This window comes from Rhinichthys klamathensis, unplaced genomic scaffold, assembly GCF_029890125.1.
Source record: "Rhinichthys klamathensis goyatoka isolate OS25496 unplaced genomic scaffold, OSU_Roscu_1.1 h1tg000220l_1, whole genome shotgun sequence".
Classification (NCBI taxonomy): Eukaryota; Metazoa; Chordata; class Actinopteri; order Cypriniformes; family Leuciscidae; genus Rhinichthys; species Rhinichthys klamathensis.
In genome coordinates, this window is record NW_026606744.1 from 1,201,632 (window position 1) to 1,227,361 (window position 25,730).

General features: G+C 37.3%; 1 protein-coding gene across 1 annotated transcript in view; it reads left to right on the forward strand.

The window, feature by feature from the left end:
* The window catches only part of mdh1ab (malate dehydrogenase 1Ab, NAD (soluble)), a 37,567-nt gene that overhangs the window by 10,417 nt on the left and 1,420 nt on the right, over nucleotides 1-25,730 (forward strand). Inside the window, exons 4-7 of the mRNA XM_056264316.1 lie at nucleotides 24,681-24,856; nucleotides 24,956-25,078; nucleotides 25,191-25,367; nucleotides 25,615-25,728. Coding sequence (XP_056120291.1) covers nucleotides 24,681-24,856; nucleotides 24,956-25,078; nucleotides 25,191-25,367; nucleotides 25,615-25,728 — 590 coding nt within the window. The remainder of the gene's footprint in view (nucleotides 1-24,680; nucleotides 24,857-24,955; nucleotides 25,079-25,190; nucleotides 25,368-25,614; nucleotides 25,729-25,730) is intronic.

A 25,730-nucleotide genomic window follows, 5' to 3' on the forward strand; every position in this document is an offset into this window, starting at 1 on the left:
TCTATGATGTCAATGGTTAAATGCTTGCTACATAAAACTTAATGTCTTTTGATGCTTTTGTGCTTAACGGCCTTAAAGGCCTTAACTGCTTGAACACCGCTAAATGCTGCTAGCAGCTTTAATTATTAGGTGTTCAAGCACGAAGTGCTGAAAACCTATTGTAATTGTAAGGATTTTTATTATTAGGTGTTCAAGCACGAAGTGCTGAAAACCTATTGTATTTGTACTGATTTTTATTATTATTAGGTGTTCAAGCACGAAGTGCTGAAAACCTATTGTATTTGTACTGATTTTTATTATTATTATTCTCCGCTAAAACGCATCGTACAGCCCAAACCGTAAGTGCTAGAGACTTGATATTTGGGATTAAGGTAGCACAGAAATCGAGGAGAGGTTGAGAGAGTATGAGCCCGATTGGCCCATAGGTGGCGCTATAGCAACAAAAGCGCGAAAGTGATCATAACTCCTAGACCGTATGTCGTAGACTCAAGTGTCTTATATCATTGGAAAGCTGGACTTCTGACTTAAAAAACGTATATCTCCGATTTCATTTGCGGTATGCAAATTTTTCCGCCATTTTGAATTTTGTCAAAAAACTACTTTTGCGAACTAGTCCCTGGTTTTTCGCCCGATCGGAACCAAACCAGTGCATACATGTTCTTTGGAGTCTGAATATCAATAATTATCGAAAAAAAGTCGAAATTTCGATTTCTGGTCGCTAGGGGGCGCAAAATAAACGTTGTGGGAGGAGCCTATTTTACTTAAATGGCTATAACTCCAGAAGTAAATAAGATATCTTCACCAAACTTGACACACATGTGTAGGAGGACAGTTTGTGGTCACAGTAAAAAAAATGCGTCGATCTACCGCTAGGTGGCGCTATAACATTAAAAAAACATAAATAGGGCTATGACCACGTGACCGTTAGTCCGATTGACTTGAAAATTGGTATGCAGTGTCTTGGTCCAAGGCCCCATGTATGTGTATGAGGACATTGGCGTATCTCAAAAAACATGGCCGCCATCGGCCAATGAAATTTGAGCACCTGTGAGACGAGGTTAACGGAGGCCAATCGGAACGAAACTCGATGGGCATGTTCGACTCATGGCCCAAGAGGTCTGTAAGAGTTTTGAAAGAAATCGGCCACTAGTTGGCGCTAACGAGTTTTATGGCTCTGTAATCACGTGGTGTTGCACACATCACGTGGTGTTTCCCATAATATGCATATAATTTGATAGATCTCCTCATGTTGAACAACTTTGCCTCTAAATCCATTGCTGTCAATCAAATCATTCATTAAATATTCACAAATATGTTAAAAACCTACTTTCGCAAACTAGTCCCTGGTTTTTCGCCCGATCGGAACCAAACCAGTCTAGGACAATTCTCTGGACTCTCTAGATCAATAATTATCAAAAAAATGTTGAACTTTGCCCTTTGGTTCACTGTAACAGGGTCATTAAGAAAAGGGGGTGTGTCAAAATACACTCAAAAGCCTATAAATCATAAATAAAAACTCAGAACTTCACAAAAATTGGTGAGCATATGTGTAATAACTTGGTGAAGAAGCATGCAAAGTTTCATGGAGATCGGACCATAGTTGGTGCTATAACTGTCAAAAAGTTTTAAAACCATATATTTCCTATGGTAAATTGCCTGTATTGACTGTAAATGCTGATCTCTTAAATGAATGCTCAGATCTTCTTTAAAAAAGGTCAAGAACATGTCTAATATCAGTCTGAACAGCATTGAAAAATTTCAGACAAATCGGACAAAATTTGCCTCTATAATTAATTGTAACAATTGCAGTAAACATTTCTTTTTTCCATCACATAGTTCAAATATCTGTATCTACAACAGAATGTGTGTGTGTAGTCCTAGGTTTCTGAATAAATGCAAAATAATCTGATTAATAGTTTACAAACACATTATGTGAAATGCTTATAGACCATTAAAGTATATTTTCATAATGACACATCCCAATAGCATTGAAAACCACAACAACAACATTTGTCTTTATTTGTGTGTGTGTGTGTGTGTATGTGTGCTAGCATATCATATTACATCATAGGCTACTAGAATGTGTTCAATTGTGGTAAATCATGCAAGAACAGGGTAAACCATGGTGAATCATACTAGAACTCGGTATATCATAGTAAACTATGGTAAATCACACTGTAACATAGTAAATCATGAACAATCACACTGAAATGTGGTATATCATGGTAAATCATGCTAAAACATGGTCTATTCCATCTATGATGTCAATAGTTAAATGATTGCTACATAAAACTTAATGTCTTTTGATGCTTTTGTGCTTAACGGCCTTAAAGGCCTTAACTGCTTGAACACCGCTAAATGCTGCTAGCAGCTTTAATTATTATTATTATTATTATTATTATTCTCCTGTAAAACGCATCGTGCAGCCCAAACCGTAAGTGCTGGAGAGTTGAAACTTTGTCAGATGGTAGTACAAAAATCGAGGAGAGGTTATCAAAGTATGAGCCCGATTGGCCTATAGGTGGCGCTACAGCGATCAATTGCGCAAAACCGCTCATAACTCCTAAACCGTATGTCGTAGACTCAAGTGTCTTATATCATTGGAAAGCTGGAGGCCTGAAGTAAAAAACGTATATCTCCGATTTCATTTCCGGTATGCAAATTTTTCCGCCATTTTGAATTTTGTCAAAAACCTAATTTTGCGAACTAGTCCCTGGTTTTTCGCCCGATCAAAATAAAAAAAATGCATACATGTTCTCTGGAGTCTGAATATCAATAATTATTGAAAAAAAGTTGAATTTTCGATTCACGGTCGCTAGGGGGAGTAAAATGATTGTTGTGGGAGGAGCCTATTTTACTAAAATGGCTATAACTCGAAAAGTAAATGAGATATCTTCACCAAACTCAAGAGACATGTGTATGAGGACAGTCTGAGGTCACAGTAAAAAGATCGCGACGATCGAACACTAGTTGGCGCTATAACATTAAAAAAACATAAAAAGGGCTATGACCACCTGACCGTTAGTCCGATTGACTTGAAAATTGGTATGCAGTGTCTTGGTCCAAGGCCCCATGTATGTGTATGAGGAAATTGGCGTAACTCAAAAAACATGGCCGCCATTGGCCAATGAATTTGAGCACCTATTAGACAAGGTTAACGAAGGCCGATCGGAACGAAACTCGATGGGCATGTTCGACTCATGGCCCAAGAGGTCTGTAAGAGTTTTGAAAGAAATCGGCCACTAGTTGGAGCTAACGAGTTTTACGGCTCTGTAATCACGTGGTGTTGCACACATCCCCACAATATGCATATCATTTGATAGATCTTCTCATGCTAAACAACTTTGCCTCTAGAACCATTGCTGTCAATCAAATCGTTCATTAAATATTCACAAATATGTTAAAAACCTACTTTTGCGAACTAGTCCCTGGTTTTTCGCCCGATCGGAACCAAACCAGTCTAGGTCAATTCTCTGGACTCTCTAGATCAATAATTATCGAAAAAAAGTTGAACTTTTGCATTTTTCGTATGGCTATAATAGGGTCATTTAGAAAAGGGGCGTGTCAAAATACACTCAAAAGCCTATAAATCATAAATAAAAACTCAGAACTTGACAAAAATTGATGAGCATATGTGTCATACCATGGTGAAGAAGCATGCAAAGTTTCATGGAGATCGGACAATAGGTGGCGCTATAACTGTTGAAAAGCTTTAAAACCATGCATTTCCTATGGTAAATTGCCTGTATTGGCTGTAAATGGCCTTTTCCATCTATGATTGTAAAATTGTCATATCTTAATGTTTAAAACCAGTGCAGTACAATTATCTGGACTCTCTAGATCAATAATTATCAGAAAAGGTATCATTTCTTCATTTGAATGGCTATAATAGTGTAAATTGGATGGCTATAAGATTTTGGATGGCTATAACAGCCAATAAGTGGTATTTTACTGCCCCCTGCTGTCATTTCATCATACTACTCCCTAATATTGTTATATATAACTGAAATGTAGACTTTATTAAATCATTATTTTAACATTTACAATCACATTTTGTCCAAATTCATCTATTGGAGTATTATGGACTGCATTTATTTATTTTATTTATTACTATTTACAATTGTGTCACAGGAAGGCTGAAAACGAAAGTATAACGTTGGGCCACGCCCCCCAAGTACAAATTCACTCATAACTCGAAAACAGAAAGTCTCTGCACGCTAGGTAAGGTTCTCTCGGGGTTCTTGATCCAAATCTATCGTCGCGGGGCTCGGGAACGCCCCCCGCGACGAATTCTTAGTTAATGTTAACTAATGTAGTTAACATTAACTAAGAATGAACAATACTCCTTCAGCATTTGTTAATCTTTGTTAATGTTAATTTCAACATTTACAAATACTTTATTAAAATCTTGTTAACATTAGTTAATGCACTGTGAACTAACATAAACTAACAATGAACAGCTGGATTTGTATTAACTAATGTTAACAAAGATGAACAAAAACAGTAACAAATGTATTGCTCATGGTTCATGTTAATTAATACATTAACTACTGTTTAATAAATGAACCTTATTGTAAAGTGTTACCGACATTTTTAATCTTTTTTATCAGCTTTCAGCATTGGCTAACAAACAAACGCTTAAAGCTATTTTTTTATTAGTTTTAATATAGTTTTATATTATTACATCACAAAGAAATATGTTAAATGCATGCTTATACACCATTAAAAGAGATTTTCACAAGAACATATCCCGTGTGTGTGTGTGTAAGCATATGTCTACATATGAATGCAAAAGCTTGTGTGACCAGCAGAGGGCAGTAGAAGACCACTTATTGGCTCACTTTCATTTTGACACACTTGATTAGGGATGGGAATTGATAAGAATTTAACGATTCCGATTCCTTATCGATTCTCATTGGGTGAGGGAATAAGTACAAATTTGTTTGTTTGTATTAACTTATTGAACTTATAACTTATTTTGTTTGTTAATTATTATTAACTCGCTGACACAGCACAGAGTATTAGGGGTGTGAACCTACAATGGTCTCACGGTTCGGTTCGATTACGATTATCATGTTATCGATTCAGTTCAATTTGATATCTCGATGCATTACATGCACTGCATCCTCAATTTTACTTCAAAAGTGATGTGTGTGTGTGTTTGCGTGCGCGTGTTCACCCGTTCGTGAAGTCGCAGTGACAGAAACAGTGACATTCCAGTTTAAGTTTCATGGGACTAAAGTCTGTTCATGATGTGTGGCCAAATGTTTCTGCATATTGGAGGTCCCTCCCCCCCCCCTTTGACGAAATGGAAATTTTACAGGTGTTGCAGCAAGTGACCATATTGTTATGTGGCGCCGTCATACTCTCATTGAGCATGTGCGCGAGTTTGAGTGTGTGTGTGCTCGCGTCTCATATGAGTATGTGCGTGGAGAGTTTGTGTGTGCGCGCGCGTCTCATATGAGTTTGTGTGTGCGCGCGCGCGTCTCATATGAGTATGTGCCTGGAGAGTTTCGCGCATCTCGTGTGTAGAGTTTGCATGTATGCGTGAGCGACTTTAGGTGTGTCGTTGTGCATTTCATATGTATTTGTTTGAGCATTCAGCAGTATACATGTATGTTTGACTACTTAGTATACGTGTATATGCAAGTGTTTCATATATGTGTGCGTGAATGAAGTTTGATTTAAGCCCTAGACGGCACCTCATATATTGTCGTCTTTTCGCGTGAAATATAACCAAACGAGCGCTTCTGCCTCGATGTTATGTTTGATGCGTTCTGAATCAAAATAACGCAGCGCGTGTGTGACGTCATGACACATTTGCAACGAGCGGAACCGATAAGCGGATCGTTAAGCAGGCATACTAACGGTTCCAGGGAATTGGTTAACTGGGCACCGGTTCTGAAGAAGAAAATTAATATAAAATAGTACTGCAAAAAAACAGTTTACTGTAGTGCAAAGCTATTCTATTGCTGTTATATATTTATTGTCCAACATTTACATTTTAGTACAATTACATTTATTTGCTGAATTCGTTTATTTCATTGAACTTATTTTTGTATGTAAGGTTATGTGTACCTCCTGGGAAACGGTCTAACGTTATAACTTTATGAACTTACATCACTTTATTCTTCTTACCTGTCACACTTAATGTAGAGATTAATATAATTAATTAAATCCTTAAACTTCCCTGTCTCAAGTTATGTGGGGGAAAAGCCTAGTAGCAACTTCTTTTTAACGGATATAACGTTAACTGTTGTGAATTAAAATAATCACCTAATTATTTCAACCTAAAAATGACCTCTGCACTGGACTAAATACATGTATAATATATGACTGCCGAGTCGCTTTCACCCCAAAATGGCGGACGCGTAGGGCTGCTGCTGGGCGCTGGTGTTGCAATGGAACGTTCTATTGGCTTTCACTTCTTGTCAATATACGTTCTTTGCCTGAACTAACAATGAACAGCTGGATTTGTATTAACTAACGTTAACACTAGAAATGCCAGAATTCCATAACTACTAGAACTGCCACAAGCGGTCATTTTGACCGTTAGATTGCAAACTCTATAGCTTTAATGATAAATACCCAATTGAGAGATTAATGCATTTGTTGTATTAGGATATCTTTTAAAAACAAAACAACATCAAACTGTACATTTTAAAAAGTTTAATTATACATTTATAAATAATAATATCAGTAGCCCGTAATTATCGCATAGGGCCTATTCACAACAGAGCTATATTTCCATATCCCTTCAACATAACTCAGAACAAGATAATAACAACTAAAAGTATCTGATTTAGATATTCTTTTGACAGTGAGAGAGACAATGTCACGATTTATGAATTCGCTGTCTCCTTTCTCGTCTTGTTGTGTGTGTGTGCGTGGTCGCTGATCAATGCAGCTGATCAGCACGTGCGCTCTGATCAAGGCGCCAGCTGCAACTGATCAGCGATTCGACCCTTTTCAGTGTTACTGTTCTCGCCTAGTCTTTGGGTGTTTCTCAAAACCAAGAATGCAAAGAACGGACTTGTGTTCTTGGGGAGAACGCTCTTGCTAGTTGTTCTTGGAAGAATTAACTCACAAGGTGACGAGCACACAGAACGCTGCTGACAGTTTGAGACGATGTGTTCTTGCTGGTATTGCGCAATAATACCCCCGCACAGACACCGTCTGCAGTACCCAAACATAACGAGAATTATTGACGATAACAGCCAGGCTGCAATGGTCTCTTGGCTGTGGGGAAAAACGAGTCTGTGAGCAAACTGGCCGGTTGGCTCGATAGCTAACGTTACACCCGCAGGCGCTTATGGAGATTCTCACTTCCGAAAACGTTAGAGTACATTTCGATTAGCCATAAATATTCGTAAAAATGCCAATATTTGAAATCTACACAGTTGATTTCTCGCATCAAATGTTCTCAGAAGTGAATTTAGTGATGAAATAGTGTACGTAATTGTAGAAAAACGAAATGCTGTATTGACCTGCCTCTCCTTCCTCGAATGCCGAATTGAATGCTGGGATATTTCTGCCGTCAAGTTCACACAAGTTACCAACTGATGCATCCTCGGTAAAATGGGCGTGTCAAGAACACATCCGGGATTTTTAACTGTTCTTGCCAAAATGCAAACTTGTGTATTGGGACAGTACTTGGGCCACAAAAGATGACGTTTCACAAGAACACAAGGACACAAGTACAGACAAGAACACAGATTGAGAAAGGCCCTTTGTCAGATCGTTGTGGATTTTTCCTGCGTGTTTGTTCCCTGCCTGTATCCGTTTTCCGTGTGTCATCCCGTGTATAGCACTCCTGGTTCAGCACTCACTCCAGCGTCCCTGTGCTGCCAAGGGCTTCATACCGGACATTTGCACACCTTAACTCTCCCAGCATCTGACCAGCTCTTAATAAACATATCTGTCATTTTGCAATTGAATCTTCTAATTATTTCCTAATAGACAAAGGTCAACCGCGAGAAATGTAACAAAAGAATACCGCGAAATTCAGTGCGGTCAATATGACCGTCTATGGCCGAAATAGGTAAATATGTTCATTTGTTTGTTTGCCTTATGTGTAATTTATATTAAAAACATTTTAAATGAAAATACAGACACTTTTAGGAAAAGTCAGGTACCAGCAGGATTTTATTTATTTTTTCAACTAAGTTATTGCAGATATAAAATTCAAAACGGTCAAAATGACCGTCGTGGCCATTCTAGTGTTAACAAAGATGAACAAAAACAGTAACAAATGTATTGCTCATGGTTAGTTCATGTTAATTAATACATTAACTAATGTTTAATAAATGAACCTTATTGTAAAGTGTTACCGACATTTTTAATCTTTTTAATCAGCTTTCAGCATTGGCTAACAAACAAACGCTTAAAGCAATTTTTTTATTAGTTTTAATATAGTTTTATATTATTACATCACAAAGAAATATGTGAAATGCATGCTTATACACCATTAAAAGAGATTTTCACAATAACATATCCCATGTGTGTGTGTGTGTGTGTGTGTGTGTGTGTGTGTAAGCATATGTCTACATATGAATGCAAAAGCACTTGTGAAAACACTTTATTAATAAGTACAGTGGCCAGCAGAGGGGAGTAGAAGACCACTTATTGGCTCACTTTCATTTTGACACACTTGATTTTCACCAGTAAATCACAGCACTAAAGCAAACCAGTTTTTCCATGTTAACTATTATAACACAATCATTTTTTGTCAGAGTTTATCACTTCATTTTTATTGGCCCTTCACATCAATGCAGCAATGTGGTAAATCATGGTAAATCACGATAGAAACATGGTAAATCATAGTAAAAAATACTATTACATGGTGGATCATGGCAAATCATGCTAGCAATGTGATGAATCATGGTAAATCATGCTACAATCCTGGTAAATCATTCTAGAATGTGGTATATCATGGTAAATCATCCTATAACATGGTAAATGATGGTAAACTGTGGTAAATCATGCTAGATTCATGGTAAATCATACTGGAACATGGTAGATCATGAAAAATCACACTAAATTTGGTATATCATGGTAAATCATGCTAAAACATGGTCTAATCCATCTATGATGTCAATGTTTAAATGCTTGCTACATAAAACTTAATGTCTTTTGATGCTTTTGTGCTTAACGGCCTTAAAGGCCTTAACTGCTTGAACACCGCTAAATGCTGCTAGCAGCTTTAATTATTATTATTATTTTCCCCTAAAACGCATCGTGCAGCCCAAACCGTAAGTGCTGGAGCTCTGAAACTTTGCCAGTAGGTAGTACAAAAATCGAGGAGAGGTTATCAAATTATGAGCCCGATTGGCCCATAGGTGGCGCTATAGCGCAAAAAACAAAAAAATGGCACTATTTTCCTTAAATCTCAATAACCCTTTGTCCCAGCCTCAAGTGTCTTATATCATTGGAATCCTTGGCTCAAGCCGAACAAAAAAGGCCTCAAGGATTTCATTTCCGGTATGCAAATTTTTTCGCTATTTCCGGTTTTGTCCAAAACCTACTTTTGCAAACTAGTCCTAGGTTTTTTGCCCGATCAGAACCAAACCAGTGCAGAAATGTTCTCTGGAGTCTGAATATCAATAATTATTGAAAAAAAGTTGAAATTTCGATTCACTGTCACTAAGGGGCGTCAAAACGTTCGCAGGAGGCGGAGCCTATTTTACTATAATGGCTATAACTCGTGAACGAAATGAGATATTTTTACCAAACTCGGTACAGCTATGTATGAGCTCAATTTGAGGTGACAGTAAAAAAATCGCGACGATCGAACACTAGGTGGCGCTATAACATTAAAAAAACATAAAAGGGGGTGTGGCCACCTGACCGTTAGTCCGATTGACTCGAAATTTGGTATGCAGTGTCTTGGTCCAAGGTACCATGTATGTATAAAAGGATATTGGCGTATCTCAAAAAACATGGCCACCATCGACCAATGAAGTTTAAGCACCTATGAGACAAGGTTAACGAAGGCCAATCGGAACGAAACTCGATGGGCATGTTCATCTCATGGCCCAAGAGGTCTGTAAGAGTTTTGAAAGAAATCGGCCACTAGTTGGCGCTAACGAGTTTTACGGCTCTGTAATCACGTGGTGTTGCACACATCCCCCCAAAATGCATATCATTTGATAGATCTCCTCATGGTGAACGACTTTGCCTCTAGAACCATTGCTGTCAATCAAATCGTTCATTAAATATTCACGAATATGTTAAAAACCTACTTTTGCGAACTAGTCCCTGGTTTTTTGCCCGATCGGAACCAGACCAGTGTAGGACAATTCTCTGGACTCTCTAGATCAATAATTATTGAAAAAAAGTTGAAATTTGCCATTTGGTTTATTATAACAGGATCATTTATAAAAAGGGGCGTGTCAAAACACACTCAAAAGCCTATAAATCATAAATAAAAACTCAGAACTTCACAAAAATTGATGAGCATATGTGTCATACCATGGTGAGGAAGCATGCAAAGTTTCATGGAGATCGGACCATAGGTGGCGCTATAACTGTTAAAAAGCTTTAAAACCATATATTTCCTATGGTAAATTACCTGTATTGGCTGTAAATGGTGTTTTCCATCTATTATGTCAGTGGTTAAATGTATGCTAAATAAAATTAATGTCTTAAATGCTTATGTGTTTAACGGCCTTAAAGGCCTTAACTGCTTGAACACCGCTAAATGCTGCTTGCAGCTTTAATTATTATTATTATTATTATTCTCCTGTAAAACGCATCGTGCAGCCCAAACCGTAAGTGCTGGAGAGTTGAAACTTTGTCAGATGGTAGTACAAAAATCGAGGAGAGGTTATCAAAGTATGAGCCCGATTGGCCTATAGGTGGCGCTACAGCGATCAATTGCGCAAAACCGCTCATAACTCCTAAACCGTATGTCGTAGACTCAAGTGTCTTATATCATTGGAAAGCTGGAGGCCTGAAGTAAAAAACGTATATCTCCGATTTCATTTCCGGTATGCAAATTTTTCCGCCATTTTGAATTTTGTCAAAAACCTAATTTTGCGAACTAGTCCCTGGTTTTTCGCCCGATCAAAATAAAAAAAATGCATACATGTTCTCTGGAGTCTGAATATCAATAATTATTGAAAAAAAGTTGAATTTTCGATTCACGGTCGCTAGGGGGAGTAAAATGATTGTTGTGGGAGGAGCCTATTTTACTAAAATGGCTATAACTCGAAAAGTAAATGAGATATCTTCACCAAACTCAAGAGACATGTGTATGAGGACAGTCTGAGGTCACAGTAAAAAGATCGCGACGATCGAACACTAGTTGGCGCTATAACATTAAAAAAACATAAAAAGGGCTATGACCACCTGACCGTTAGTCCGATTGACTTGAAAATTGGTATGCAGTGTCTTGGTCCAAGGCCCCATGTATGTATATGAGGAAATTGGCGTAACTCAAAAAACATGGCCGCCATTGGCCAATGAATTTGAGCACCTATTAGACAAGGTTAACGAAGGCCAATCGGAACGAAACTCGATGGGCATGTTCGACTCATGGCCCAAGAGGTCTGTAAGAGTTTTGAAAGAAATCGGCCACTAGTTGGAGCTAACGAGTTTTACGGCTCTGTAATCACGTGGTGTTGCACACATCCCCACAATATGCATATCATTTGATAGATCTTCTCATGCTAAACAACTTTGCCTCTAGAACCATTGCTGTCAATCAAATTGTTCATTAAATATTCACAAATATGTTAAAAACCTACTTTTGCGAACTAGTCCCTGGTTTTTCGCCCGATCGGAACCAAACCAGTCTAGGTCAATTCTCTGGACTCTCTAGATCAATAATTATCGAAAAAAAGTTGAACTTTTGCATTTTTCGTATGGCTATAATAGGGTCATTTAGAAAAGGGGCGTGTCAAAATACACTCAAAAGCCTATAAATCATAAATAAAAACTCAGAACTTGACAAAAATTGATGAGCACATGTGTCCTAACATGGTGAAGAAGCATGCAGAGTTTCATGGAGATCGGACAATAGGTGGCGCTATAACTGTTGAAAAGCTTTAAAACCATGCATTTCCTATGGTAAATTGCCTGTATTGGCTGTAAATGGCCTTTTCCATCTATGATTGTAAAATTGTCATATCTTAATGTTTAAAACCAGTGCAGTACAATTATCTGGACTCTCTAGATCAATAATTATCAGAAAAGGTATCATTTCTTCATTTGAATGGCTATAATAGTGTAAATTGGATGGCTATAAGATTTTGGATGGCTATAACAGCCAATAAGTGGTATTTTACTGCCCCCTGCTGTCATTTCATCATACTACTCCCTAATATTGTTATATATAACTGAAATGTAGACTTTATTAAAAAATTATTTTAACATTTACAATCACATTTTGTCCAAATTCATCTATTGGAGTATTATGGACTGCATTTATTTATTTTATTTATTACTATTTACAATTGTGTCACAGGAAGGCTGAAAACGAAAGTATAACGTTGGGCCACGCCCCCCAAGTACAAATTCACTCATAACTCGAAAACAGAAAGTCTCTGCACGCTAGGTAAGGTTCTCTCGGGGTTCTTGATCCAAATCTATCGTCGCGGGGCTCGGGAACGCCCCCCGCGACGAATTCTTAGTTAATGTTAACTAATGTAGTTAACATTAACTAAGAATGAACAATACTCCTTCAGCATTTGTTAATCTTTGTTAATGTTAATTTCAACATTTACAAATACTTTATTAAAATCTTGTTAACATTAGTTAATGCACTGTGAACTAACATAAACTAACAATGAACAGCTGGATTTGTATTAACTAATGTTAACAAAGATGAACAAAAACAGTAACAAATGTATTGCTCATGGTTCATGTTAATTAATACATTAACTACTGTTTAATAAATGAACCTTATTGTAAAGTGTTACCGACATTTTTAATCTTTTGTATCAGCTTTCAGCATTGGCTAACAAACAAACGCTTAAAGCTATTTTTTTATTAGTTTTAATATAGTTTTATATTATTACATCACAAAGAAATATGTTAAATGCATGCTTATACACCATTAAAAGAGATTTTCACAAGAACATATCCCGTGTGTGTGTGTGTAAGCATATGTCTACATATGAATGCAAAAGCTTGTGTGACCAGCAGAGGGCAGTAGAAGACCACTTATTGGCTCACTTTCATTTTGACACACTTGATTAGGGATGGGAATTGATAAGAATTTAACGATTCCGATTCCTTATCGATTCTCATTGGGTGAGGGAATAAGTACAAATTTGTTTGTTTGTATTAACTTATTGAACTTATAACTTATTTTGTTTGTTAATTATTATTAACTCGCTGACACAGCACAGAGTATTAGGGGTGTGAACCTACAATGGTCTCACGGTTCGGTTCGATTACGATTATCATGTTATCGATTCAGTTCAATTAGATATCTCGATGCATTACATGCACTGCATCCTCAATTTTACTTCAAAAGTGATGTGTGTGTGTGTTTGCGTGCGCGTGTTCACCCGTTCGTGAAGTCGCAGTGACAGAAACAGTGACATTCCAGTTTAAGTTTCATGGGACTAAAGTCTGTTCATGATGTGTGGCCAAATGTTTCTGCATATTGGAGGTCCCTCCCCCCCCCCTTTGACGAAATGGAAATTTTACAGGTGTTGCAGCAAGTGACCATATTGTTATGTGGCGCCGTCATACTCTCATTGAGCATGTGCGCGAGTTTGAGTGTGTGTGTGCTCGCGTCTCATATGAGTATGTGCGTGGAGAGTTTCTGTGTGCGCGCGCGTCTCATATGAGTTTGTGTGTGCGCGCGCGCGTCTCATATGAGTATGTGCCTGGAGAGTTTCGCGCATCTCGTGTGTGTAGAGTTTGCATGTATGCGTGAGCGACTTTAGGTGTGTCGTTGTGCATTTCATATGTATTTGTTTGAGCATTCAGCAGTATACATGTATGTTTGACTACTTAGTATACGTGTATATGCAAGTGTTTCATATATGTGTGCGTGAATGAAGTTTGATTTAAGCCCTAGACGGCACCTCATATATTGTCGTCTTTTCGCGTGAAATATAACCAAACGAGCGCTTCTGCCTCGAAGTTATGTTTGATGCGTTCTGAATCAAAATAACGCAGCGCGTGTGTGACGTCATGACACATTTGCAACGAGCGGAACCGATAAGCGGATCGTTAAGCAGGCATACTAACGGTTCCAGGGAATTGGTTAACTGGGCACCGGTTCTGAAGAAGAAAATTAATATAAAATAGTACTGCAAAAAAACAGTTTACTGTAGTGCAAAGCTATTCTATTGCTGTTATATATTTATTGTCCAACATTTACATTTTAGTACAATTACATTTATTTGCTGAATTCGTTTATTTCATTGAACTTATTTTTGTATGTAAGGTTATGTGTACCTCCTGGGAAACGGTCTAACGTTATAACTTTATGAACTTACATCACTTTATTCTTCTTACCTGTCACACTTAATGTAGAGATTAATATAATTAATTAAATCCTTAAACTTCCCTGTCTCAAGTTATGTGGGGGAAAAGCCTAGTAGCAACTTCTTTTTAACGGATATAACGTTAACTGTTGTGAATTAAAATAATCACCTAATTATTTCAACCTAAAAATGACCTCTGCACTGGACTAAATACATGTATAATGACTGCCGAGTCGCTTTCACCCCAAAATGGCGGACGCGTAGGGCTGCTGCTGGGCGCTGGTGTTGCAATGGAACGTTCTATTGGCTTTCACTTCTTGTCAATATACGTTCTTTGCCTGAACTAACAATGAACAGCTGGATTTGTATTAACTAACGTTAACACTAGAAGTGCCAGAATTCCATAACTACTAGAACTGCCACAAGCGGTCATTTTGACCGTTAGATTGCAAACTCTATAGCTTTAATGATAAATACCCAATTGAGAGATTAATGCATTTGTTGTATTAGGATATCTTTTTAAAAAACAACAACATCAAACTGTACATTTTAAAAAGTTTAATTATACATTTATAAATAATAATATCAGTAGCCCGTAATTATCGCATAGGGCCTATTCACAACAGAGCTATATTTCCATATCCCTTCAACATAACTCAGAACAAGATAATAACAACTAAAAGTATCTGATTTAGATATTCTTTTGACAGTGAGAGAGACAATGTCACGATTTATGAATTCGCTGTCTCCTTTCTCGTCTTGTTGTGTGTGTGTGCGTGGTCGCTGATCAATGCAGCTGATCAGCACGTGCGCTCTGATCAACGCGCCAGCTGCAACTGATCAGCGATTCGACCCTTTTCAGTGTTACTGTTCTCGCCTAGTCTTTGGGTGTTTCTCAAAACCAAGAATGCAAAGAACGGACTTGTGTTCTTGGGGAGAACGCTCTTGCTAGTTGTTCTTGGAAGAATTAACTCACAAGGTGACGAGCACACAGAACGCTGCTGACAGTTTGAGACGATGTGTTCTTGCTGGTATTGCGCAATAATACCCCCGCACAGACACCGTCTGCAGTACCCAAACATAACGAGAATTATTGACGATAACAGCCAGGCTGCAATGGTCTCTTGACTGTGGGGAAAAACGAGTCTGTGAGCAAACTGGCCGGTTGGCTCGATAGCTAACGTTACACCCGCAGGCGCTTATGGAGATTCTCACTTCCGAAAACGTTAGAGTACATTTCGATTAGCCATAAATATTCGTAAAAATGCCAATATTTGAAATCTACACAGTTGATTTCTCGCATCAAATGTTCTCAGAAGTGAATTTAGTGATGAAATAGTGTACGTAATTGTAGAAAAACGAAATGCTGTATTGACCTGCCTCTCCTTCCTCGAATGCCGAATTGAATGCTGGGATATTTCTGCCGTCAAGTTCACACAAGTTACCAACTGATGCATCCTCGGTAAAATGGGCGTGTCAAGAACACATCCGGGATTTTTAACTGTTCTTGCCAAAATGCAAACTTGTGTATTGGGACAGTACTTGGGCCACAAAAGATGACGTTTCACAAGAACACAAGGACACAAGTACAGACAAGAACACAGATTGAGAAAGGCCCTTTGTCAGATCGTTGTGGATTTTTCCTGCGTGTTTGTTCCCTGCCTGTATCTGTTTTCCGTGTGTCATCCCGTGTTCAGCACTCCTGGTTCAGCACTCACTCCAGCGTCCCTGTGCTGCCAAGGGCTTCATACCGGACATTTGCACACCTTCACTCTCCCAGCATCTGACCAGCTCTTAATAAACATATCTGTCATTTTGCAATTGAATCTTCTAATTATTTCCTAATAGACAAAGGTCAACCGCGAGAAATGTAACAAAAGAATACCGCGAAATTCAGTGCGGTCAATATGACCGTCTATGGCCGAAATAGGTAAATATGTTCATTTGTTTGTTTGCCTTATGTGTAATTTATATTAAAAACATTTTAAATGAAAATACAGACACTTTTAGGAAAAGTCAGGTACCAGCAGGATTTTATTTATTTTTTCAACTAAGTTATTGCAGATATAAAATTCAAAACGGTCAAAATGACCGTCGTGGCCATTCTAGTGTTAACAAAGATGAACAAAAACAGTAACAAATGTATTGCTCATGGTTAGTTCATGTTAATTAATACATTAACTAATGTTTAATAAATGAACCTTATTGTAAAGTGTTACCGACATTTTTAATCTTTTTTATCAGCTTTCAGCATTGGCTAACAAACAAACGCTTAAAGCAATTTTTTTATTAGTTTTAATATAGTTTTATATTATTACATCACAAAGAAATATGTGAAATGCATGCTTATACACCATTAAAAGAGATTTTCACAATAACATATCCCATGTGTGTGTGTGTGTGTGTGTGTGTGTGTGTGTAAGCATATGTCTACATATGAATGCAAAAGCACTTGTGAAAACACTTTATTAATAAGTACAGTGGCCAGCAGAGGGCAGTAGAAGACCACTTATTGGCTCACTTTCATTTTGACACACTTGATTTTCACCAGTAAATCACAGCACTAAAGCAAACCAGTTTTTCCATGTTAACTATTATAACACAATCATTTTTTGTCAGAGTTTATCACTTCATTTTTATTGGCCCTTCACATCAATGCAGCAATGTGGTAAATCATGGTAAATCACGATAGAAACATGGTAAATCATAGTAAAAAATACTATTACATGGTGGATCATGGCAAATCATGCTAGCAATGTGATGAATCATGGTAAATCATGCTACAATCCTGGTAAATCATTCTAGAATGTGGTATATCATGGTAAATCATCCTATAACATGGTAAATGATGGTAAACTGTGGTAAATCATGCTAGATTCATGGTAAATCATACTGGAACATGGTAGATCATGAAAAATCACACTAAATTTGGTATATCATGGTAAATCATGCTAAAACATGGTCTAATCCATCTATGATGTCAATGTTTAAATGCTTGCTACATAAAACTTAATGTCTTTTGATGCTTTTGTGCTTAACGGCCTTAAAGGCCTTAACTGCTTGAACACCGCTAAATGCTGCTAGCAGCTTTAATTATTATTATTATTATTATTCTTCTGCCGTAAAACGCATCGTGCAGACCAAACCGTAAGTGCTAGAGACTTGAAACTTTGTCAGATGGTAGTACAAAAATCGAGGAGAGCTTATCAAATTATGAGCCCGATTGGCCCATAGGTGGCGCTATAGCAACCAATTGCGCAAAACTGCTCATAACTCCTAGACCGTAAATCGTAGACTCAAGTGTCTTATATCATTGGAAAGCTGGACTCCTGACTTAAAAAACGTATATCTCCGATTTCATTTCCGTCATGATAGATTTTCCGCCATTTTGAATTTTGTCAAAAAACGACTTTTGCGAACTAGTCCCTGATTTTTTGCCCGATCGGAACCAAACCAGTGCACAAATGTTCTGTGGAGTCTGAATATAAATTATAATCGTAAAAAAGTTGAAATTTCGATTTCCGGTCGCTAGGGGGCGCAAAAAGAACGTTGTGGGAGGAGCCTATTTTACTAAAACGACTATAACTCCAGAAGTAAATTAGGTAGGTTCACCAAACTTGGTACAGTTGTGCATGAGTTCAATCTGAGGTCACAGTAAAAAAATCGCGACGATCGAACACTAGGTGGCGCTATAACATGAAAAAAACATATAAAGGACTGACCGTTAGTCCGATTGACTTGAAAATTGGTATGCAGTGTCTTGGTCCAAGGCCCCATGTATGTCTATGAGGACATTGGCGTATCTCAAAAAACATGGCCGCCATTGACCAATGACGTTTGAGCCCCTATGAGACGAGGTTAACGGAGGCCAATCGGAACGAAACTCGATGGGCATGTTCGACTCATGGCCTAAGAGGTCTGTAAGAGTTTTGAAAGAAATCGGCCACTAGTTGGCGCTAACGAGTTTTACGGCTCTGTAATCACGTGGTGTTGCACACATCCCCCCAAAATGCATATCATTTTATAGATATCCTCATGGTGAACAACTTTGCCTCTAGAACCATTGCTGTCAATCAAATCGTTCATTAAATATTCACGAATATGTTAAAAACCTACTTTTGCGAACTAGTCCCTGGTTTTTCGCCCGATCAAAACCAGACCAGTCTAGGACAATTCTCTGGACTCTCTAGATCAATAATTATCAAAAAAAAGTTGAACTTTGCCCTTTGGTTCACTGTAACAGGGTCATTTAGAAAAGGGGCGTGTCAAAATACACTCAAAAGCCTATAAATCATAAATGAAAACTCAGAACTTGACAAAAATTGATGAGCATATGTGTCATACCATGGTGAGGAAGCATGCAAAGTTTCATGGAGATCGGACCATAGGTGGCGCTATAACTGTTAAAAAGCTTTAACACCATATATTTCCTATGGTAAATTGCCTGTATTGGCTGTAAATGGTCTTTTCCATCTATGATCGTAAAATTTTCATATCTTAATGTTTAAAACCAGTGCAGTACAATTATCTGGACTCTCTAGATCAATAATTATCAGAAAAGGTGTAATTTCTTCATTTGAATGGCTGTAATAGTGTAAATTGGATGGCTATAACATTTTGGATGGCTATAACAGCCAATAAGTGGTATTGTACTGCCCCCTGCTGTCATTTCATCATACTACTCCCTAAAATTGTTATATATAATTGAAATTTAGACTTTATTAAATCATTATTTTAACATTTACAATCACATTTTGTCCAAATTCATCTATTGCTCTGTACTCTCTAGAACAATAATTATCAGAAAATGTATAACTTGTAATGTATAACATTTGGGTGACTATAATAGGGTCACTTCAATATGTAGCCTTGACCGAAAGCCAATATCTTTTCAATGAATGCTCATAGCTTCTTAAAAAAAGGTCAAGCATGGCTAACAGCCAATAAGTGATATTTTACTGCCCCCTGCTGTCATTTTCATCATACTACTCCCTAATATTGTTATAGTATATATTTAGACTTTCTAAAATCATTATTTTAACATTTACTATCACATTTTGTAAAAATGCATCTATTGGAGTATTATGGACTGCATTTATTTATTTTATTTATTACTCTTTACAATTGTGTCACAGGAAGGCTGAAAACGAAAGTTTTTATTTATACAACTGTTTATAGTCTGTAATACCACTGTTGTCCAATAGATGGAGCAGCAGTATTATACAAATGCTGAAGGAGTATTGTTCATTCTTAGTTAATGCTAACTAATGTAGTTAACATTAACTAAGAATGAACAATACTCCTTCAGCATTTGTTAATCTTTGTTAATGTTAATTTCAACATTTACAAATACTTTATTTAAATCTTGTTAACATTAGTTAATGCACTGTGAACTAACATGAACTAACAATGAACAGCTGGATTTGTATTAACTAACGTTAACAAAGATGAACAAAAACAGTAACAAATGTATTGCTCATGGTTAGTTAATGTTAATTAATACATTAATGTTTAATAAATTAACCTTATTGTAAAGTGTTACCGACATTTTTAATCTTTTTTTTAATCAGCTTTCAGCATTGGCTAACAAACAAATGCTTAAAGCTATTTTTTTATTAAAAAAATACCAAAGTGGTATTTTACTGCCCCTTGCTGTCATTTCATCATACTACTCCCTAATATTGTTTTATAATTCATATTTAGAATTTCTAAAATCATTATTTCAACATTTACAATCACATTTTGTCCAAATTCATCTATTGGAGTATTATGGACTGCATTTATTTTATTTTATTTATTACTATTTACAATTGTGTCACAGGAAGGCTGAAAACGAAAGTATAACGTTGGGCCACGCCCCCCAAGGACAAATTCACTCATAACTCGAAAACAGAAAGTCGCTGCACGCTCAAATTTTGATGGTAAGGTTCTCTCGGGGTTCTTGATCCAAATCTATCGTCGCGGGGCTCGGGAACGCCCCCAATCTTTAGATAATTTTTTCATTATCTCGTTCCCGAGATATAAGTGAAAACCAAATTTCCATTCATTTATTTCAACTGTATATAGTCTGTAATACCACTGTTATCCAATAGATGGAGCAGCAGCATTATACAAATGCTGAAGGAGTATTGTTCATTCTTAGTTAATGTTAACTAATGTAGTTAACATTAACTAAGAATGAACAATACTCCTTCAGCATTTGTTTATCTTTGTTAATGTTAATTTCAACATTTACAAATACTTTATTAAAATCTTGTTAACATTAGTTAATGCACTGTGAACTAACCTGAACCAAAGAGTATAGAAGAACAAGAGGCGAAACTCCGATGCTTTTCTGGTAACAGCCGCTAGGTGGCGCGGCCGCCATTTTGGGGTGAAAATTCCAACTGGAGTTACTGGGCAACAGCACAGATAACAGTTTTTTAGGTAGTTTTTCTTGCATTTTTATGCAACTTTACACATTTACTACTATTATTAGTTACCAACTCCACTAGGCCTGAAATATATTTTGTACGTTTTAATCCCCTGGATCGTGCTACAAACATGATGATCTTAACATGATGCATTGGTGTGTCCGTTATCTGTGTTTTTTTGTTTACATAGGCTTGCTTTAACGGTCATTAATATAAAATAGTACTGCAAAAAAACCAGTTTACTGTAAAGCTATTCTATTGCTGTTATATATTTATTGTCCAACATTTACATTTTAGTACAATTACATTTATTTGCTGAATTCATTTATTTCATTGAACTTATTTTTGTATGTAAGGTTATGTGTACCTCCTGGGAAACGGTCTAACGTTATAACTTTATGAACTTACATCACTTTATTCTTCTTACCTGTCAAACTTAATGTAGAGATTAATATAATTAATTAAATCCTTGAACTTCCCTGTCTCAAGTTATGTGGGGGAAAAGCCTAGTAGCAACTTCTTTTTAACGGATATAACGTTAACTGTTGTGAATTAAAATAATCACCTAATTATTTCAACCTAAAAATGACCTCTGCACTGGACTAAATATATTTATAATATATGACTGCCGAGTCGCTTTCACCCCAAAATGGCGGACGCGTAGGGCTGCTGCTGGGCGCGGGTGTTGCAATGGAACGTTCTATTGGCTTTCACTTCTTGTCAATATACGTTCTTTGCCTGAACTAACAATGAACAGCTGGATTTGTATTAACTAACGTTAACACTAGAAGTGCCAGAATTCCATAACTACTAGAACTGCCACAAGCGGTCATTTTGACCGTTAGATTGCAAACTCTATATCTTTAATGATAAATACCCAATTGAGAGATTAATGCATTTGTTGTATTAGGATATCTTTTAAAAACAAAACAACACCAAACTGTACATTTTAAAAAGTTTAATTATACATTTATAAATAATAATATCAGTAGCCCGTAATTATCGCATAGGGCCTATTCACAACAGAGCTATATTTCCATATCCCTTCAACATAACTCAGAACAAGATAATAACAACTAAAAGTATCTTATTTAGATATTCTTTTGACAGTGAGAGAGACAATGTCACGGTTTATGAATTCGCTGTCTCCTTTCTCGTCTTGTTGTGTGTGTGTGTGCGTGGTCGCTGATCAATGCAGCTTATCAGCACGTGCGCTCTGATCAAGGCGCCAGCTGCAACTGATCAGCGATTCGACCCTTTTTAGTGTTACTGTTCTCGCCTAGTCTTTGGGTGTTTCTCAAAACCAAGAATGCAAAGAACGGACTTGTGTTCTTGGGGAGAACGCTCTTGCTAGTTGTTCTTGGAAGAATGAACTCACAAGCTAACGAGCACACAGAACGCTGCTGACAGTTTGAGACGATGTGTTCTTGCTGGTATTGCGCAATAATACCCCCGCACAGACACCGTCTGCAGTACCCAAACATAACGAGAATTATTGACGATAACAGCCAGGCTGCAATGGTCTCTTGGCTGTGGGGAAAAACGAGTCTGTGAGCAAACTGGCCGGTTGGCTCGATAGCTAACGTTACACCCGCAGGCGCTTATGGAGATTCTCACTTCCGAAAACGTTTGAGCACATTTTCGATTAGCCATACATTTTCGTAAAAATGCCAATATTTGAAATCTACACAGTTGATTTCTCGCATCAAATGTTCTCAGAAGTGAATTTAGTGATGAAATAGTGTACGTAATTGTAGAAAAACGAAATACTGTATTGACCTGCCTCTCCTTCCTCGAATGCCGAATTGAATGCTGGGATATTTCTGCCGTCAAGTCAACACAAGTTACCAACCGATGCATCCTTGGTAAAATGGGCGTGTCAAGAACACATCCGGGATTTTTAACTGTTCTTGCCAAAATGCAAACTTGTGTATTGGGACAGTACTTGGGCCACAAAAGATGACGTTTCACAAGAACACAAGGACACAAGTACAGACAAGAACACAGATTGAGAAAGGCCCTTTGTCAGATCGTTGTGGATTTTTCCTGCGTGTTTGTTCCCTGCCTGTATACGTTTTCCGTGTGTCATCCCGTGTTCAGCACTCCTGGTTCAGCACTCACTCCATCGTCCCTGTGCTGCCAAGGGCTTCATACCGGACATTTGCACACCTTAACTCTCCCAGCATCTGACCAGCTCTCAATAAACATATCTGTCATTTTGCAATTGAATCTTCTGATTTTTTCCTAATAGACAAAGGTCAACCGCGAGAAATGTAACAAAAGAATACCGCGAAATTCAGTGCGGTCAATATGACCGTCTATGGCCGAAATAGGTAAATATGTTCATTTGTTTGTTTGCCTTATGTGTAATTTATATTAAAAACATTTTAAATGAAAATACAGACACTTTTAGGAAAAGTCAGGTACCAGCAGGATTTTTTTTTTTTTTCAACAAAGTTATTGCAGATATAAAATTCAAAACGGTCAAAATGACCGTCGTGGCCATTCTAGTGTTAACAAAGATGAACAAAAACAGTAACAAATGTATTGCTCATGGTTAGTTCATGTTAATTAATACATTAACTAATGTTTAATAAATGAACCTTATTGTAAAGTGTTACCGACATTTTTAATCTTTTTTATCAGCTTTCAGCATTGGCTAACAAACAAAAGCTTAAAGCAATTTTTTTATTAGTTTTAATATAGTTTTATATTATTACATCACAAAGAAATATGTGAAATGCATGCTTATACACCATTAAAAGAGATTTTCACAATAACATATCCCATGTGTGTGTGTGTGTGTGTGTGTGTGTGTGTAAGCATATGTCTACATATGAATGCAAAAGCACTTGTGAAAACACTTTATTAATAAGTACAGTGGCCAGCAGAGGGCAGTAGAAGACCACTTATTGGCTCACTTTCATTTTGACACACTTGATTTTCACCAGTAAATCACAGCACTAAAGCAAACCAGTTTTTCCATGTTAACTATTATAACACAATCATTTTTTGTCAGAGTTTATCACTTCATTTTTATTGGCCCTTCACATCAATGCAGCAATGTGGTAAATCATGGTAAATCACGATAGAAACATGGTAAATCATAGTAAAAAATACTATTACATGGTGGATCATGGCAAATCATGCTAGCAATGTGATGAATCATGGTAAATCATGCTACAATCCTGGTAAATCATTCTAGAATGTGGTATATCATGGTAAATCATCCTATAACATGGTAAATGATGGTAAACTGTGGTAAATCATGCTAGATTCATGGTAAATCATACTGGAACATGGTAGATCATGAAAAATCACACTAAATTTGGTATATCATGGTAAATCATGCTAAAACATGGTCTATTCCATCTATGATGTCAATGGTTAAATGCTTGCTACATAAAACTTAATGTCTTTTGATGCTTTTGTGCTTAACGGCCTTAAAGGCCTTAACTGCTTGAACACCGCTAAATGCTGCTAGCAGCTTTAATTTCAATTATTATTTCATAAATTCACATTTAATTAAATTTGTGTTAATAAGAATTAGGCCAATGATTGTATATTTCAGCAAAATATATTTTTTCTGTTTATATCAGTCTGAAACAAGTTATAATAAAAAAAGTAAAACTTTTTACAACAGTAATAGCTGACTCTTTTTACATATCATATCAAGTTTTAATAATGAGGTTTTTCACATTATTCAGGTTCTTTAGTTCTGAGATTCTTCTAAAAAGTGTGTTGTCTTGTGACTCCCTGAGTGTTGCTGGTGTTGTTTACCCTTTATCTACTCTATACCACTGTCTGTGTCTTATTGTTTCAGAGGTCATCCCCACCGATAAAGAGGACGTTGCATTCAAAGATTTGGATGCTGCAATCCTGGTGGGCTCCATGCCAAGGAGAGATGGCATGGAGAGAAAGGACCTACTTAAGGCCAACGTTGCCATCTTTAAGGCTCAGGGGGAGGCACTAGACAAGTATGCAAAGAAAACAGTCAAGGTGAATATCCGTGACCTAATTAAGTGCTTGCACAGTTGGAAGAATTAAAGTTAATCAAGTATGAAGCCAGTATTTTGACCCTTATGTTTTAATATGCAGGTTCTAGTTGTTGGTAACCCAGCCAACACTAACTGTCTGATTGCGGCCAAATCCGCCCCGTCCATCCCCAAAGAGAATTTCTCCTGTCTGACACGCTTGGATCACAACAGGGCTTGCTCTCAGGTAAAACATCCCCTTGCTGGATGGTCCACGCCACGCTAATGGAGCACAATACAAAGATGTGAAATGATTCAATTTATACCCACTAACTTGTACCACACAATGTGTCCTCTAGGTGGCAATGCGTTGTGGCATTTCAGCAAACGGTGTGAAGAATGTGATCATCTGGGGAAATCATTCGTCTACGCAGTACCCTGACGTCCACCACTGCAAGGTGATTGTGCAGGGAAAGGACGTGACTGCCTTCGATGCAGTGAAGGACGATGCCTGGCTGAAGGGAGAATTCATTTCTGTAAGTGTTGTCTGCTATGACTTCCTCCTCCTGTAGAGGTCACTGTTGGCCTATTTACTATGCCACATTACTGAGTTAGCAAGAATATTACAGTATGTTTATTAGCATTCAAGTGTATGACATTTGTAATAAGAAAGTCAGTTTAAGTAGGTCCATTGTAACAACATTCAGTTTGCACATGACTACTGACTGGAATAATCTGATCAGAATCTTTCTATTGTTACTCCACTCTTCCTTTGTTTCACAGACAGTGCAGCAGCGAGGTGCTGCAGTCATTAAGGCCAGGAAGCTCTCCAGTGCCATGTCAGCCGCCAAGGCCATCTGTGACCACATGAGAGACATCTGGACAGGCACTTCCGAGGT